The sequence below is a fragment of the Mesitornis unicolor genome, unplaced genomic scaffold (assembly GCF_000695765.1).
Source record: "Mesitornis unicolor isolate BGI_N332 unplaced genomic scaffold, ASM69576v1 scaffold51771, whole genome shotgun sequence".
Classification (NCBI taxonomy): Eukaryota; Metazoa; Chordata; class Aves; order Mesitornithiformes; family Mesitornithidae; genus Mesitornis; species Mesitornis unicolor.
In genome coordinates, this window is record NW_010166778.1 from 4641 (window position 1) to 24356 (window position 19716).

General features: G+C 41.7%; 1 protein-coding gene across 1 annotated transcript; it reads right to left on the reverse strand.

Annotated features, from left to right (window-relative positions):
* Positions 1-17931: 17931 nt before the first annotated feature.
* TIGD4 (tigger transposable element derived 4) lies at positions 17932-19470 on the reverse strand. Its single transcript, XM_010195062.1, has one exon. It carries the CDS (start codon positions 19468-19470, stop codon positions 17932-17934), a length of 1539 nt encoding a protein of 512 aa, XP_010193364.1.
* Between the last annotated feature and the right edge of the window lie 246 nt (positions 19471-19716).

A 19716-nucleotide genomic window follows, 5' to 3' on the forward strand; every position in this document is an offset into this window, starting at 1 on the left:
CATAATATTTGTCTCCAGAGCTGGTTAAAGTGCACTGGGTTCAACTGGATTCAGTGCACTGGGTCTACAGAAACCGGCAGCCAGCTTTTGAATGGAAGCAGTGCTCCGTCTTTAACGTTACCATTAAATGATGATAGTAAGGGTGTGGGGTTAAAAAAAGTACAACAAATAATTAAAATTAGAAACAAATTGCCAGTCGGGCCAGCATGGAAACTCCAGTTCCTTACACACCTGCAATGTAGGAATTGCAGGATTTTGTTGCTGTCGTTCAAGATTAGGTCTAAGGAGAAAAAGTTAAAGCTTGGAGGAAGTCAGGCAGCTGAAAACAGAGAGGGTAAACACAGCAAAAAGAAGCAGAGATCAAGTCCCCGCAGATCTTCTAACGCTCGGCTGGTAGGGTGTTGCCCTCCGACTCGGTCCCATTGCTGCAGGCACGAAACGCGGTCCCACCTTGGAAGGTGAAAGGTGCTTTCTTACTCACCGTCCCCAGCAGCTCCTCCGGCCAGCGACAGGACAGAGAGCAGCGCGATGAGTTTTTCCTTTCGCATGTTCCCTTGGTGGCACTCCCACCCGAGGGGCGCTTCGGCTGCCTCCCTGCTTCACCCCAACATTTACATTTCCTGTTTCCTGCCAGGGTGCATCTGAGCCGCATTTCTGCAGGAGATGGACTCTCTTTGATGGGTTTTAGGAAGTGATGTAATTCCGTCTGGGCCTGTCAAGCGAGCAATGATTGCAAAACAAAGAAGAAAAAAAAAAAGAAAAAAAAGAAGTTGCTCGTCAAGCACTGACTCGCTGAAGCACCTTCGTGCTGTAGGTGAGCATGCTCCCGTTCTCCTCTGCTTTTTTGACTCTTTTGACTATCACCTATCCTCATCTAGATGCAGTGTCATGGGGACAAACATCATACAGATACAGATCAGACACAAAATTTCATTTATGAGTTTTGTCAGGAAGGTTCGAGGTTGCTTTTTAGGGCGGTTGAGCAAGCAGATTTCAGTAATGCCTCCCCCCCACTTTGGTTTTCAAGCTGTAATTCTCACCCCAGCACACTGGGACACTGCGGGTATTTATGATCCCAAAAGGCAGCCCCCAAGCGGTGCTGTCTCCAACGAATGGGAAAACTGGCTGCTTCACTTGGCAGCCTGTAACGGGGTATTTTGGGCTGGTTTGAACTGGGGAAGAGAAAAAAGCAGAAAACCGCATAATTTTTTGTTCAGAGCAGGTGGCTTAGCTGGAAAGCACTTAGACGCTGGTGTGACGATGACAGGGGACAGAAGGTCTCGAGACCCACCAGGATGTGGTGCCTGGTGTGGGGGTCCATGTGGCCACAGTTGATGGACATGGCGAGGGGGAGCAGCCAATTCCTGCCTCCCTTCCTCCCTCCTCCTGATTTTTGGTCACCCCCTGGCAGTCTCCGTCTGGGCATGCAGACCACAGGGCATGGCTCTGTTCCCTCCATGCTACCCCATCCTCTGTCCCCACCATCCCACCACTGCCCACTCACTCAGAAACACGGCAAGGGCATCACCTGTCGCTGGGTAAGAGCAACAGAGGAGCTCAACATTAAACCCAACATTTTCATCCAGGGCTCAGAATTTGAACCTGGACCTAAATCATACCTCTCCCCAAGCAGGAAGGGTGGTTGGATCCTAATTTTGGTTTGTTCCACTGTAAAAATGAGTGCTAGCTCTAAAATGTATCCCTCTGAGTCCAGGAGAGGCTATACTCCACGTTTTACTGGAGCATCCCAGCTTTGAGCCATTTTAAATACTTGCATACAATTTTCCAGTAATAAACTAAGGAAGAAGAGATGTATGCTGCCTGTGTAGCAGCTTCATGCTCCTTCCCCTGTACATTAGTCTGTGTCAGAATCACATTTCTGGTGAATATTGGTTGAAGCCAGCATTGGTGAATCTTTCCATTCCAATTTGTGGGAGCTGCTGAAGTGACTAATTGCTGCTTTGCTTCTGCAGCTAATAATTTCTCTTAACATGCTGATGCTTTTATAGATCATCAGTTACAGTTTCTTAGCTTGAGTAGCTGAGAAAGAGGTCAGCGATTCGTTTAATGACCAGCTTGTTAATAGATTTTAAAACCAGTGAGTGGTTTAGTTAACTAAAAGTCTGAAGTGGTTGCTTAGTATTGTCAATGTACGTTTATGCACTTCATAAAACAGTGGGGGAAAAAGCAAAGCAAAGTTACAACATTGCAGCTACAAGAAGATAAAGAGGAGCTGAAAGTTATGAAACCACTGACTGATTAAATATTTCTAGGACTTATTTAATTTGTTGCCATAGCCATACATGATGATATTTACCAGACAGAAGCGTTTGAGGTGAGACTTGCAAATGCTTTTAAGATTTTCCCATGAAAAAATTGTAGTTCCAAGTATCAGTAGTAGTGTCTAATCGATACAGAGACCTTCAGTTATGAAAGTCCAGAAATGGAGGCTACTCGGGCGTTTCCTGTGTGCTCAGAGGTGCTGTGGCTTTGCTGAGTCTGGCAATGGGGAAACTGAAAATCAGCCATTGGGGCAGCACAAGCAATGACTGTTTGTGTTTTGATGAGCATAGACTCAGGCCCTAAAGCTGTTCCTATTGTCCAGCCTCAACTTTTCTTTAGCTTTAGCCAATAGCAGGCAAAATAATGCTTTTTAACAGCATTTTTATCTGTCATTGATTTAATGCATAAAGGATGTGTTATCCTCCTTGCCATTTCTTTCCCATCTCCTTCCCAAATTTGCCACACTCAGTCTTTTCAGTACCCCACGAGCTGCAAACGTTTTCTCTTGGTTTGTCCTGCCCTGCATTTTTGGCTGTTTTGCCCCATTTTGTAGACTTAGCCCAACTCACTCATCCCTTAGGAAAGCAGCCTTGCTGCAAAGCCTAGCCTAGCTGGAGAGACCGGACGGGAAAAGAGGAAAGAACTTGTTTTTATTTTGTATCTTTGCTGCATTTTAATCTCCTATTTCTAATGTACAAATCTTTTCCTCTTCTCCCATCCTTCTCTCTCTATCTTTTCCTCTTCTCCCATCCAGTCTTTCCACATAGGTTGTAGTGTTTCCCACTCAGATCCCAACAACTATTTTTGACACAGGTTTGGCTAATAGCTCATCCCTGCCCCTTGAAGGCAAGCTACCCACTCACTGGTGTGTACCCAATTAATGATTTCTAAGGCAAATTAAAGTTCAGCAAACGTGACTTTGTGCCACATAACATTTTAATTAAGACTCAGTTGACTATTTTAATTCTCTCTTCACAGTAGAAATACAGAAACCAAAAGCTATAGTGACATCCTTGCTGCAAAACAAACTTGTGCGTTGGGAAACCTGGGTGGCTTCAGTCACAGCTGATTTTCTAAGAGATGTAGATTTGTATCTGATAATTTGAAAAGCCTTGGTGTATTTACTAGGATCCACAATGCACCTTAGCAAAAAAGAAATGTCTTCTCACATGTGAGACAACTACATTTCCTGGGTATTTTCAGCATATGTTACCCAGCTGGAAACATCTGCACATGCTTTCAGTATTGTTTCATCAATTTTTATGTTATAAAGGGCATTTCTGACTGCCTCACTAGGCTGCTTGCTAATGTTCTTCCTTAATCCGAGAAAGGTTTGCATCACTGGGATTACAGAATGTCACCAGCATGACATTTTCAGAAAAACAGAAATGTTCTGTAACGCTGCAGCCGCTTGACTCATGCTCTTCTTGTTCCTTTTTCCTATGTAAACTCTGAAAACAACAGCAGCAGCAGCAGCAGCAGCTAAACTTTTGAGAGCAATGGAGCAAGCTGCTGGTTAGTTATAGGGCTTGTATTATAAACTGCAGGCAGGGGCTAGCGCCAGCCAAGTTCTGCTGGTCCCTTAATGACTTTTCTCCTGCCTCTGACATACGTTGGGAAAGGACGGATAGAATTTTCCCACAAGTCACCGTGAACGAATGAGAAATTGCACTCTGTTGCAATTCAGTGCAAGATCAAAAAAAAAAAACCAACAACAAAATAAAAACAATCCCCAAAGCAAAGGAGGGTTTGCAAAGCCCACAGGGATCTCCTCACACCAGTCAAAGTGCCAGCTGCAATGGCAAGAGTTGCAGAATCAAGGCTGAAATCCACAGCATCCTTGTGGAGAAACCTCGCTTGGATCTGGAGCCGCAGCCACGGTTGCACTTGTTTCAGAGCAAGCTTTGCCTGGGTGAGTTGTAGAAGATAAAGTTCACTCTCTCCAATAAATGCTCTCAATTCTGGATTGTATAAAAAGGCAAGTTACAGTTTATTTCAGCTGCAGAGGTGCTCAAGAAAAAGATTTATACCTCTCTGAAAACCAGTGGCACCAGTATAAATTAGAACAACACTTAGAACAGTGAGATATTGGCCCTAACTGTGTATCATAAAATAACATAACTAAAATTAGAGTGACAATAAAAGCATAAAAACAAGGACCTGCCAGTTTTAAGCACCTCTCTGCTTAACTGGACCTGCACATTTCTGCTTTCTTTTATTGTCTTTTTCTTTAGTTTATTCCTTACACACAAGACAGGCCATTAAATCATGGCTGTAATGTTCTGGAGACTTCAGGAGGGGCAGAAAGACAATATAAAACTATACTTGGAAATATGCAGATGTTTGTATCTAAGTTCCCTTTCACCAAAATGAAAAATGGATTCAAAGAGGGACTCCTAACATCAAAAAACTCCTCTGAAATGAAACAGATCGCTGGGTGCAGCATGAGCACTGGGGGACTTGTGTCAAAGTGTAGCTGGACACTTCATATCTACTCTTTATTTGGAAAGCAGTACATGGATTTCAAATTTTGCACAAGCCAAAAGCTTCCTAAATTGCTTGAAACGTGTGTAAAATCCAAAAACAGATGATGCCTGTGTTATGGTATAGTACTGACTGTGTTTTGAAAGACATTTTCTCCTGGGGTCTTAGCTTTGCTTCGGGCACAATCCAGAGCTGAAGGCTGCTTTTCAGAAAGGATGACGTCTGATCAGCAAAGTCATCGTCATCTTTGACTGACAGCAAAACACAGCTTTATTACGTGATGGATAAGTCCCAGGCAGTGCCTCTGTCTAGGTCAGTGTGGGGTTTGGCCATGAAGTCCTTCACCCTCCATCTTCCAAGGCTCCTAGCACTGAAATCCAGGCCTATTTCTGTCTCCATGGGAGCTGCATAAAGGTGGGATGAGCACCCCAAAGTGCAGCTTCAGGAGTTGTTGTGCCAGGAGGCTGCACCCCACTTGATTTCAGAACTATGCACAGCACCCTCGTGAGACATGAACACGTGAGCATCTCAAACAAGCAACCAAGGTCTGCCTAATGCGATTCTGAAAATTGATTTTTTCAGGCGCTTTTATTAATTCTAACAATACCCCTATTGTGTCAGAAACTTAGAATTTATTAATCTTTTCTATTTGGATCCTTTGGGGCCAATGACAATGAAACTGAAATACAATGCACCAGTTTTAGAAAGGGCTCAGGTCACTTTCCTGATATTTTATGTATGAATAAATCAGGGCTTCGCTTCTTTGTGGAGCAGAACATAGAATTATTAGTTAAAGGTTTGTCTCATTCTTTGAAAGTAATTATGTAAATGATGTCTTACAATGTTTCAGGTCTAAGCTGGAATTAGAGACTGAATTATTTATATGCAATTTTTCCGCAGGGTTGCGATGTATCCTAAACACCTCTGGTATAAGTAATCCACGATAAAGTAAGTTAAAGATCATAAAATCATAGAATGTGTTGGGTTGGAAGGGACCTTTAAAGCTCATCCAGTCCAACCCCCTGCAGTGAGCAGAGACATCTTTAACCAGATCAAGATGCTTAGAGCCCTGTCCAACCTGACCTTGAATATCTCCAGGGATGGGGCCTGTGGTTCAGATCAAGTGGTTCATCAGGGAATTGCAATTCTTTTGGCGGGAGAGGGTCCCCTTCCACTCCCTACCAGAGGTTTGTGAAGACATCTGACCAGAAGTGGACCCCAAAACTAGAGTTGTGTGCATATGGACATGATAAGCTATGTCTTGCACTTCAATTGCCTGTTCAGAGCAGGAGCTGACAGCAGGCTCCAATACCAGGAACAAAGTCTTTTTGTATGGAAATGCCTGTGTAGGCACAGGAGGGGAGCAGACCTCGCAGGACAGACAGATACAGGACAGACAATACAATTGTAATGCTATTAAGAATATCCATGCAATTGGAAAAAAGACTTCAGAGAATGGAAATTCTGTGTGAGAGCTCCTAGGAGCAAAAGAAGAAACCCTGCTTGGGTACCCCAATGTGAGGATCAGAGCCTTGTCCGGCCACGTGCTTTAACCTTCCAGCTTACTTAACAGACACACAGTCAGCAACTTAAAAAGGGAAAAAGCCGTTGGCCGGTGCATTTATGTGAAACTTCAGCTTTGCGTGTCCTACACGGAGGTGCCTGCTCATTAGCTGCTGCTTCTAAGTCAGTGTTATCTAAAGATTTGTCCTGGAAGAGAAGCCACGGTGCTCTATAGAAATGGAAACATTTTTCTTAAAGAGATAATAATAAAAAAGCGAGATTGAGGAGGTAAAGGATTGAAAAAACCAACATAAATCTGCCTCGGGTGTATTCACTGGTGAATTTAGTAAAATGAAAGGTAGAGAAACGATGTACTTAAGGGAAAGTAAACTAGTTTTCTTGAACCTTTCTTATTTTTATTTCTAGGGTGCTTCAACTGACTTACTGAAGGTTATTTTCTCAGCTGTGAATGATTCATAAGAAGAGAATAAAATCTGAAAAGCACATTCCCGCAGTAATACTCTACCATAAAAAAACACACCAGCACATCCAAACTGTAATGTGAGTACTAAGATTTTTCCAGCCACACCTTAAGTATCTGAAGATAAACTTTGATGTCCTAAAATAATGCTGCTTAAATGTTGCTTGATACTTTTTTAGGCTGTGGCAGTTCTCATTTGATCCTCCCATCTATGTCCCTTTCTCTATTCTTGAATTAAAATGTTCTCTACCTTTTCCTTTGCATATTTTCACTGTAATTACTAAACTGTACTTCTCAAATAGCTAATACAGAGACACAACTATAAAGAAACATTAAGACGAGCTTTTTAAAAGCTTTTCAGATAACTAAGGGTGCAAATAAGCAATAACTACTTCCAAGAGCATGGATATCTGATCTGGGGCAAGTTTGGCTCCTAGGTACTTTGAAAAAGTGTATTTTCCAAGTTGGTAATTTAAATATCTTTAAAGGATCTAACCCAAGCACCCAGGTCTAGCCTGGTGTTATGAGCCACCCTTTAAAATCCTGGAGGCGGCCTCCAGTCCTGTCTCGGTCCAGCTCTGCAGAAGCTGTGCACGTATTTAAGCATGTAAATAGCCCCAGTGGAATCACAGAGGCAGCATCCGGCTGAAAACCAGACAGCTATTAAAGGGAAAAAGTGTGATAGTCTGCAGAGAGATCGTATTTATCATGTGTATACAAGCAAGAGGCTAAATTAAGGTCCTGTGGATGGCTTTCAGCCTGTGTTTTGAGCATATTGAGCATATGCTTTTACAACTTTAGTACAGAGAAGTGTCGATGCTCCTAAAGGCCCTTTGCCTGCTCTTCCATGCCAGTGGAAACTGGGACTGAAGCAATGAAGCATAGGTGGTTGTTTTAAAATGGACCTAAGTATATTTTTGAAACATGATTTTAAAAAATTATGCAATTGAAGTATTTTCTATGGCACTATATTGTTACCACTGGTTTGACCATCACAGATGCTGATACAGGATATGTCCCTTTGTCCGTGTGATCATATTGAGCACACAGATGGCTAAGTCTATGAGTTTTCTACAGTCTTTGCAATGCCAAGGACGCTATTTCAGGAATTGGTAAACTTCTGCAGGGTATCTGAAATCATGCTGAAACCTGGAAAGCCATGTACTTGCATCCTCATTTTCATAGGATCACACAATCACAGAATATTAGGAGTTGGAAGTGACCTTGAAAGCTCATCCAGTCCAACCCCCCTGCCAGAGCAGGATCACCAGACCAGGTCACACAGGAACACGTCCAGGCGGGTTTTGAATGTCTGCAGAGAAGGAGACTCCACAACCTCTCTGGGCAGCCTGGGCCATGCTCTGGCACCCTCACAGTAAAGAAGTGTTTCCTCATGTTCAGGTTGAACCTCCTATGCTCCAGCTTGCTCCCATTGCCCCTTGTCCTGTCATTGGCTGTCACAGAGAAGAGCCTGGCTCCTTCCTCCTGACACTCGCCCTTTACAAATTTATAAACATGAATGAGGTCACCCCTCAGTTTCCTCTTCTCCAAGCTAAAGAGACCCAGCTCCCTCAGCTGCTCCTCATAAGGGAGATGCTTCACTCCCTCCATCATCTTTGTGGCTCTGCGCTGGACTCTTTCAATAGACAATTTTTCAGTAGATAATGCCAGTAGTGTCTTGCCTACAAGTCTTATTTCTCTGAAAGCAATGCCCTGTCCCAGGACATGGTATATTTAATCAATGACCAGCTCCTCATGCAGGTGATACCACTCTTTTTTGTGATATTTTACTCATGCAAAATGCCAGATCAGTCCCAGCCCAGGGAGGGATATGCTGGGTAGAGTCATGGCAGAAAGCACCACTTCTCAGCACCTGGTGTTTAAATCAAACTTTTAGTTCAGTATAGCTGACTATAGTGCTGCAAGACTACCTGAAAAAAAACTCAACAGAAATCTTGCCTTTTCCTTTCTGCTACTTTATTTTTGTTTCTTTCTCTCTAAGATATGCCTTTCTTCATCCCCCATGAGAAACTATGTCTGTTTATTACATGGTTAAAGTAAGTTATGCATTTATTCACTTCATTTGTCTGAATATACAGAATGGCTTCATATTTAAGTTGTAATATTTCACTTAGTAAAACCTTAAGAATTTTATTGAGTTGTGCAAGTGCTGAGCTTATCAAAATGTCACTTAGTGAAATCTCATGAATTTATATAATCACAGACTCATAGAATGGTTTAGGTTGGAAGGGACATTATAGCTCATCCAGTCCACCCCCTGCCATGGGCAGGGACACCTCCCACCAGACCAGGTTGCTCAAAGCCCCATCCAACCTGGCCTTGAACACTGCCAGGGAGGGAGCATCCACAGCTTCCCTGGACAAATTATGCCAGTGCTGCACCACTCTTAGAGTGAAGAATTTCTTCCTAATGTCTAATCTAGGAAACCCTAGAAACACTGAGTTTGCCAAAATACAAGCAGCTATCCATAGCGCCTTCCTCCTGCTTGAGACTGGTATGGGGAGAAATTCTGTTCAAAAGCTGGGTTAGTTGTGCTGTAGCTCATTTTCAGGTAGATACATGTTTGGACTGGTGTCTGTGACAGCAGTGCAAGTCGGTGCTTAACCTTTATTAGATTTTTTTTTTATTGCTGTAAAGAGAAATGAAATATAGTCTATTATGGGCTAGCAGCCCAATTACATCTCCCAGTAGCACTATATAAACCGAAATCCTTTGACTCCTATGGCTCCGTTTCTATGCACCTCTCCATGCCACAGTCACACCTCCCTGTCAAAGTGTAGGTGCACCAAGCGTGGTGTGAAGCGAAAAGTTCCTGGGTTTGACAGGCTGCTATAGATGCTTCTGTCTGATAACTGATCTGCTGTCAGAAGGTACCATTTTTATACTTACATGTACCCTGTGTACGAGGTAAGCAATATTAAAATTCTGCGAGAATTGGCATTCATCTACTTTCAAGCAGCTGCATCAAGGTAAAAGAGGTTAGTGCTAATGGCTGGTGATGAAACCCACGATGGAAAGAATTGTAGACGTGACCCTATAGGAAACAGAGGCTTCCTGGAAGCAAATGTATAATTCCTCTGTTAATCCATTTTGATTTTGACTACTTAATTGGCAAGTTTTACGTCTCCTACCACATCTGCAAAGGTCAATCCACACATAGCCTGAGTTTACAACCCCCTTGAAAGTCAGTAAGGGCAGATCTCTGCCTGGTATAAATTCTTATAATTGCATCTCTACACGGAGAGGGGAGCGTGGAGTTCGTTTGAGGTCTTCAACTCTGTCTTTTCCCATTTGAGCTGGAAATGTTTTTAGAGAATGCAAATATCTGGTACTCAAAAAAAGCAAAAAGATGCCTGCCAAATATAGGAGCTATATTTAAAGCCTGTAAATCAGGTGGGTGGGTGGAACAGAATTATCTTGGGTTTCTGAACTTGGGGACTGATAGATCACGCAGGCGGCTGACGGGGAATTTTTAATCTCCGAGGAGCTGGAACGGCAGACAGGAAGGAGAGTGCAGGATGAATGACAGAAAGCAAACCAGTACCTGAATTTCTGCTTTCTGAAGATGTAATCTCCCAAATATGCGCCTTGCCTGAGGAGTCAGCATCCAACTTAGGCGGCTGGCTCAACCCACTGGGGAGGCAGAGCAGCAGCTTCACCTCCCGCAGGCTGGGGCGTAAGGGCTGTTTTCCACCCGTTGCAGCATTTCCTCCTAATTTTTGCAAACTCACACACTGGCAAACACTAGCAGAGCTCCTCACAAAGAAGGATGTTCAAAATGATCATGCTACTCGCTGTGAGGCTGCCACTGGGTTCCTCTCTTTGAAATGAGGTGAAAGGATGAAGAAATCTAAAGGAAGTTTTAAATTCATAAAGCTCCCTAATCCCCATTCTAAATAATCCCTTAGGAAGCTTACATTAATGTAAATTTCATATAATCTCATTGGCCAGGATGATATCTGCCATCCCAGTATTAGTCCTTGACAGATCAACACTGGCATTTAAATGGGAATACAGGTTTGGAGTTGCACATGTGCATTAAGGCTGGCTGCACATAATGGTGTGGGTATTGTTAAGGAATTATCAAGTACTGTTATTTTCCTAAAGCCTCTTTGTTGCTATTTAACCATGAATATTTAAGATACAATCGCAGAATGGTTTCTAACCATCCAAGCATTAAGTTTGCCAAATGCTTTCCTGTTAGCAGTAGTGGGCAAATTGCTGTCATTCAATTAGATTTTGACAGATCTTTGAAACTGCTGTTTGATCTAGGGGATTGTACAGGTGGTCCCTTGTAGTAATGCTGCTAACTCCATATGGGCTGAGTAAAGGAATGTGACATGAAAACCTAAAAGCCTCATTGTGAGTTTACTTGAGCTTTACTTTTTGTAGTTATGGTTTCTGCTGCCAACCTCTACGTGCTACATGAGTATGAAGGGCGACATTGCCAGACTGGGAAGAAATTGTCAAATCTCAAATCTCTTTCAGTTCGTGAGAGGATTTTCTTTGCTTTTTGAAAAAAAATTGGGTTGGTAATGGGGTACGTAGTGAAAGCCCTTCTGATTGGGCATAGGATGGTCCTTTACAGTCATCCAACATCCCCTGCACGTGCTCCCCATACATGCACTGCGCCTGGTCACCCTCAGCTCTCACAGGGAACTGAGGCTCTGTCTCTGCCAGAATTTGAATTGCGATGTTTGTTTGCACCACACGTTGAATGGACACGTAACGCTCTTTGCCACATCTTCTCGGAGCTGTAAAATCAATATCCATCAAGCCAGCTTTGCAAAAACAGGTCAGTAGCTGTTGGGAACTGCATGTAATAAACATCTCTTTATCTCAGAGATCCCAAGTCCGTACTACAAAATGCCTCTCCTTCATTTCTGAAATGCTATGCTGATGTTCAAGCTCATCTAACTCTTCCTGCAACTTCTTGACTATGCAGAAATAGTGCTCTCTCTTACACAAAAATGCTGTTTTAGCCTTGGCAAATTTCTATTTGCTTACTGAACATAGATGAGCCCTTGGCAGTGCAGTGACACATGGTTTACATAGATCATGTCTCCTTAGCTCTGGGGAGAAAACGCTTGTGTCACTTAATTTTGGAGAGGGGCTGAACTATGGGTGGCCATTTCTTGCCGTCCTAAATTCAGACAGCCTGTGATGTTCTCTTTTGTACCAACTTCTGTGGCTAATTTGTGTATGGATGTGGAGACTTTCAGAGGATGCTGAATATTGACTTTGAATAAAAAGTTCTGCTTAACCTGAGTTACAAGTTCTCCTCGATCTCCTGCAGGGGAATCTGAATGGACCAGGACCTTGCCTTTCGACTCCTTATTTTCATGACCTACCTGCTTTTCTCCAAGATTGCAGGCCATACGGGCTGCCTACAAAGCCAAACAGGGCATAGATATCTGAGAACTCGCAAACTACTATTGAAATAGGAAAAATCAGAGTGAAAATAAATGACAAAATATGTAAATTCAAATTAAAAAAGACCTCTCTGTGCAGGTTTAGGTTGTGGGTTTATTTTTTTACAAACTTAAGAAATCAATCAAAAATCAAATCAAATTCATGCTGGTGATCAGGAGTGCAAACGAAAGGCTCAAACAATGGAAAGACTTAAAAGTGCTGGGAATAAAGAATAGGAGAAAACAAAATGCAAAGAGGTAAATTTAGGGAAAAGAATATGCTTTGAATCATTGCATAATCTTTGATCTACAGGTATCATGAAGATATGCTAAGTAAAATAGCAAGTAAAAAACTGGTTGTTTCTGAAAAGAGTTAAATATTTGTTTTTGGAGAAGAGAAACGGACATCAAATCATGGAAAGGAGGAAAAGAGAGCTCGAAAAGTAGTTTAAACATTAGATGGGGTCAGTAAAACAGGAGGGAAGAAAGTTCCAAAGAGCTGAGGTTACGGGTATGATATTTAGAAATGGAAATATAAAAGTGGACTGTGGCATGAATGCGATACAGTCAAGAGATGAAAGAGAAAAGGGAATGGTTTAGGCAAAGATACTAAATGTCAAATTGAGCATCTCAAAAGCACAGATCAGAAGGGACCTCTGACAGAAGGGAAAAATGGAGACACCTGAAAGGAGAGAAAGATTGCGGGTTTTATTACCAATTCTCTCAGACATCCCAGGTGACTGCTGGGAAAAGCACTGCTCCCCTCCTCTACAAAAATAAAAGAGGAAAAAGAAATATGAACATTCTAAATGTTCCTGGCTGAATGAAGCAAGGATTTGGGAAGGCCACTAAATACAGCAGTGGAGAAATTAGGACTTGAGATCATGAGCTTGTGTACCAAGACGGTGATACCAGCTGATACACGAGAGGATTCAAAAATACCACCTGCATAAGATAATCTTAGAAACAGGGAAGAGTAGGGAGAAAAGCAGCTTGCCAGAAGGTTGTGCCAACGATTCTAATATTAACACTAAAATTAGCAGGATACCAATGAATATAAATTAATAGATGGCAATGGATGAAAAAAGGTGGAAGAGGAAACTAGCACAGAGTTTTCAAGCGGCCGATCAATGTATTATGAATGGTGTTTCTGTTGGATTTTGGGGTGAGGTTGCACCAGCCCATCAGACCCCAACAGATGAGTTGGGATTGTAACCGAGTGCTCGCACAGGCACATGAAACAACGCAAAGGCAGGCATGGAGGATGCAAACCAGCTCTGGAGCTCACCTCCCCGATGGTACGGCCAACGACCGGTGTACAATTCACAGGGATTGTAGCTATGGGTGCATGAGGGGATTGACCTGTTCCTCTCAGTGCTATTCACACACAAGGCTGGAAAGTTGCACCAGAGGTAGGGTGGCAGGAAAGCTTAGGAAGAACGTGGCTTTCTGCTGAAATATTGTAAAACACAGTAATGCACTTTAAAAATGGTTGTTATCAAGACACTACTGGTTTTCTCACTCTGCCTTAACCCAGAAGTTGTGTGGTTTTAACTAAACCAACGCAGTTAAACTGCTACAGTTGTAAGAGAGAAAATACGTCTCAAATGGCGTAACCGTACCAGCAAGGAGGGCAACAAGCCACACTTGAATTATTGATCCTATAAAACAGTGATGTGGTTATTCCACAGCGCAGTTACAGCAGTGAAAAAGAATCACATTTCTATAGATAACCGCTTTACCCGTATAAAAGCTATGTGTATAAAAACAGGCCGTCAGATGTAAAACTGTTCTCTTTTCATCTGTTGCAAAGCTTTCTCTGTTGTTAATGAATGTATTGGTAGAAGTATGCTCTCACTCATCACATCACAAAAATTTCAATTAGATTTGTTTGCTTTTGAATTCACTGGGTTTGCTTCTGACTTTCAAGGAAGGAACCCTCAAAATAGGCCTATTAAAATATCTAGATACAAATATGTCCTTGCTTAAATATAAAAACTCTTCTCTGGCAACAGCGCCATCCAGTTCCCAATAACTACTTTGCAAAGTCCTCCTTTAACAACTGCCTCCCAGGAATAGGAAGCAGCAGCTTTCATTGATATTGAAGGAAGAAAATCATGTGAAATGCTGTCATTGCATGCCACAGTTGCCCGGTCACTGCACGTTTTAGTTAAGTGTTGAGTAGGCCAATATTCACTCTGCCATTTCAATGAACTCAACCACCAAAAAAATCTTGAAGGTCTTTTACTAATACTTCAATGTTATAATTTAATTGACACTTACGATACTATTGCAGTTAAAATTTAAAAACATTAAAGATTCTGTGTGTTTGAGACTATCACTCAAGATTTACATAATGAGAAACCATCAACTTATTTAGTCCCTCGATTACTTAACTATCAAAATGTCAGAAATCTGGGGTATTCAAGCATGTAGGGATTGCTTTCCTAGAAATCCCTGATTGCCTCCTCTCTTCTGTTTTTGCCTAAGGGTGCAAAAACTTGGTAAAGTAATTTCCTTTTACCACTAGAGGTGAGAAACCTTCCTTCGAGTAACTTTTTTGAAAGGAGATGTAGTTTTATAGATCTGAAGGCTATCCAGGACTGCACACAACAGTAACACACACACACAATCAGAAAGGGTGTAATATTTACTAGAATTTTCAAATGCAGACTTATTTTTAAAGCATGCTTAATTTGACGTATTGTTTGTCTCAGGAATGACCCTGAGGATGCTTTTGATTATGTCAGACATATTTTCCTTTTTCTTTTATTCTATTTTGGCCTTGTTTGGAAGACAGTCACATTTTTAAAACTTCGTATTTTCACTTCACACTTGCAGAAATCACTTTGAGTTACTGAACGTGACCTCACTGATGCCAAAGCACATAATTATTATCTAACCGTGGCATAATGCAGGAAAGCATACAGGAAGAAGCACATTGTAGCCCAAACTACTATCTGAAGTGTTAAAGCAAATGACAGCCTTAGTAACCTTTTGTAGAAAAGGCTCTTCTTTCAAAATGCGGTGCAGTCTACAGCAATACTCTTCCTCTCTCTCCACAGATACCATCCCAGACAGAAAAAGGCAGTGTTGTGGTGGTTTACCTAGACAATGTAAAAAAATCTGCAGCTCAAACTGCGTACTCAGGCTGAGATAATCAATATTTACATAGCGTGCCCCTTCCTTCCTCACTGCTAGCATTTCGGATCTGAGGAGTCTGCATTGCCCCGTGAACAAAAATACACCACCTGAAATAGTGACAAGCTTCAGAATGGATTTTATGTTTGACTATAAACGTCACAAAAATCCAAGTGACAAGAAATATTTGGAATCCTAAATAATTTTGAAAGCTATAAAGTGTCTGACCTAAAAAAAAAACCCAAAACAAAACAGTTTCAGTGAGTGCCTTTTAGCTTGGCTTCTCAGAATGAACTAGGAGGCTTGGAAAAACTCATACATTCTCTAAAGATCCAGGAATTTGATGGGTTGTACATTTTTTAAAGCAAGTTCCACAATTCACCTTCAAAGTCCAGGCCACATTAATAAATCTTTCCTGTTGTTTTCATGAGGGAGAGTGACAGCACTCAGTAATTTATTTCCTTTATTACCAGCTAACAACGTTCTTTCTGATCTCCTGATTTTCTAAGCCTCATCTTGGAAAGATTGCACTTCTAGTAGATCTTGTTTAACCAAGATTTGCTGCTCACTTACAGAAGTTTTTCTCACTCAGAGCCAACACTTTCACACTCAGAAATCTCTTGGAAGGAAACGGAGAGTCTCCTTATCTGGATCCTAGGCTGATGAGGTCCACATGGAGTTGAATCTTAATGAATATACACATTTACTCTATGGATAATAGAAACATTTTCCTAAACTTGCCTTTAGCAGGAGAAGCTGTTGCAGAGAAAACCATAGATTTTAAATCAAAAGATCACTATCAGCAAATTATCCACAGGGCTCTGTGGGATTTATATGAACTTCAAATAAGCTTAGCCAAAATAAAAGGTACTTTTCATAAGCTTGTTCTAAAGTATTTAAGCAAGCAAAATATGTTGATTTATTTGACGCAGCTTCTGAATTTAAAAGCCTTTGTGTCCGTATTTTAACAACATAAATAGTTATCAGAGATAATACAGAGGGGTACCTCTTTCACAGAACCTCTAAATCTCTGTGTGGGACTTTATTTATTGGAATTTCAACCAAAAAAATCTTATTTCATCAGAATATCCTTTGGATGGAATTCATTATATTGCGTAATAAGAAACCAGAAGCTCATGGGGTTTTATTTTTGCAGGGGTTCTAGTGAAACATCCACACAGTTGAGCCATAGGCATTTTCTTCTCTCCCCCACCCCCAATATTTTCACTGTTTTCCAACAATCTGAGACATTTTTTGAAATGCTTTTAGAAATGGATAAACTGTCCCTCACCAGAAAGAACAGCACACAAAGATTTAGCCAAACTATTTATTGAAAACTGAAGAGTCAAGTAAGCATGAGACTGTTTCTCATGGTTTAATTACAGGCACCATAACAGATTCTTTATTACACAGGTTTCCTAAAGGGCTTCCATAAAATATTTTATTCTTGCTCTAAAATAGAAAAATTATTACCTCTAACTTTTGAAAAAAAAATAAAATTGGTAGATACGGAAAATATGTAAGCAGCTTGTGAAAAAGGTCACAAGCAGTAGGTCTCGTATAAACTGAGACTTTTGGCTCTGGTATGATTGCACTGCTTGAACGGCGTACTTGAAGCGTGCAAATGTACTGTGATTCACTCAACTTCACCCTGCGTTCATGCAACCAGCACCCCTGTTAATGGTGCCTAGAATAATAAACCACATTGATGCACTGAATCCTACAGCAAAGCCTGCAAGTACAGTCAATAAAACAAGAGTTCAGTAAGGTTTTGAGTGCAGATACTGCATAAGCTGATTTACTCTTTTCTGTATTTACCTTAGAAATACACAGAGTTGCAAAGAAGGATGTACATCAAATTCAAACCTTAAAAAGGCTGAATGGGAGAAATGACCTTCCTTTTTGACCTCTTCAAACACCAAGTAAAGGTTTGTTTGTCTTTAGACTCTTGGATAAACGATTATGCCACTCGTGTGTAGCGACACATGAGCAGCTTTAAGAAAACAAAACATATCCAAAGCTGCTAACTTTCTGCTGTTCATCATCTGCTGCAAGAATAAACTATAGCCAGAATTCTTGCAAAATGACCACAGAAATGTTATTTTTAAAACCCTTAGTTTGCAGAACTTAAGCGTGTATATTCTGTGTTATCCAATTTTTTTGTTTGAGCATCAGAAGCACCAAGCTGATAAATATTTACTGTTCTCTGCCAACAATACCAAAGACACTGGTGAAGTTACCGATGTGAAGTGTTAATCTCCTCCTGAAGAAAGAATTCCAAGTGGGCACCAGGTGATCCTGAATGCACCCAACTGCCCAGAGAATTGCTTTTGCCTCCACTGTACTTCCTACAGTAGCTATTTTAGACGTTCAACTTATTTCCTTTTTCCACCCCAAATTTGGTGTTCTTTCCTCCTGATTTTGTGGAAGACTTCAATTCACAGCCCTTTTTCATAATTTAAAATTTCCTTCACTGTGTACATGTAGGTAGCTGAGCAAGACACACTAAAGAACACTGCAGCTGCATTTGTTATTAAACTGCCTATCACAGTTTACTTATAGAATCCCATTTTTTCAATTACATACTTTCACACTTTGCTAAAATATTTATTCACATGCTCCATGTTGAATAAAATTCTCCAGGTCAGCTAGGGAATCGTGAAGAGAATCATTCATGTCTTGACTTCTGAAAAACTTTCGAAGGGTGTCTAAAGCACTCAAAGCCTCATTTTTTGATGGTAAAGGCTGTTCTGCTCCCTGAAATCGATCACCTTCATCCTCACCTTCATCACCAACAAATGCCCCAGCTTTACTTGATGTGCTTTCTTTGGTACACATCCTTTCATCATTCGTGAGCATTTCACAAGTTACCAAGCCATCATCTAGAGCTGCATATCCCTCCAAAGATAAACCTTCTGGAAACTCCACTCCAGCCGCCTGTGCATGTGTGATCAAGTCAAAATCACTTTCGACCTCTGTGTCGTTACCATCTGCCTTGGCTTCCAATCTGAATCCTGCTTCATTAAAATGTTTTACAATAGTCTCTGGTGTTACGTTCCTCCAGCACACGTGCAACATCTCAACTGCATCGAGAAGAGTCAGCATAAACTCTTTATTACCTTCTACGCAGTCAACAAATCTCTTGATAAGAGAGCGCCTGTATTGAACCTTCAGGCTTCTGATAACCCCTTGTTTCGTAGCGATACATGAAGTAGAGCCTGGAGGACAGAACGCTAATTTGACAGACTTCAGGCTCTTTACTTCCGTGTGAGCTGGGAGAGAATCAACAAGAATAACTACCTGTCGCTGCTGTGCTTGAAATCTGTCATCAAGTTTATGCATCCACTGTTCAAACACTTCCGAAGTCATCCACGCCATATCATTTGCTTCATAATCCACAGGTAGCGATGGCACATCTTTGAAACAGCGTGGACTTGCGTTTTTTCCTATAACAAGCAAAGGAAGCTTCTCGGAGCCGTCCATATTTGTACACACCACTACCGTTATTCTCTCTTTGCTTAGTTTACCTACAGAACAAGTTTCTCCTTTAAATGCAAATGTGCTATGCGGTAACATCTGATACAACAATCCAGTCTCCTGGATATAAAACACATTTTTTGGCTGATAATCATTTAAATAATAAGGAAGAACATTTTGGTACCAAAGAGTTGGAGCATCCATAGTAGTAGTAGCAGCTGCTTCTGCAGGCTGAGCTCTGAAAACTAAACCATACCTTGACTTGAAACGATCAAGCCAGCCATTACTGCATTTAAAATCATTATGTCCGAGCTTCTGGGCAAAATCATTGGCCTTGTGGCGCAACATAGGACCGTTTACCGGCACATTCAAGCACTGAGCAATCCTGTACCACTTCATCAAAGCCTCCTCCAGATCAGCATATAAAGCAGTTCTCAGTCTTTTTCTTTTAGGATCAAACTGTAAGGATTCAAAGGCTTCCAAAACCTTTTCTTTATTCTTCATAATTGAAGACAAGGAATTCTTCTTTATGCCATACTGGGCTGCGATGTCTGCCTTTTTCTTGCCACTCTCCACAGCACTTATGATGTCAATTTTTTCCTCAATAGATATGCTTTTTTTCCTCCTCACTATGGGTTCGGCCAGAGGAGGACTCGAAGCCTCTGCCATGGTAGCCGCGCACGTCCACACCCAGGCAAGCTCACTCCTGCTCTGCCGCTTTTGGCTGTGGGCACCTTCAATGAAGCCCTCATTTCAAGGCGGCACCCTGATCTCACAGGCATGGCACTTGGCAGAGGCAGCTGGCACACATACGCCAGCGCCCCACAGCTTAATTCTGAGGATGCCCTTGGCAGGGGAGCAGGCTGGCACCTCAGGCCTGAGGAGGCAAGAGCCACCGAGGGCCTGCTGAAGGCT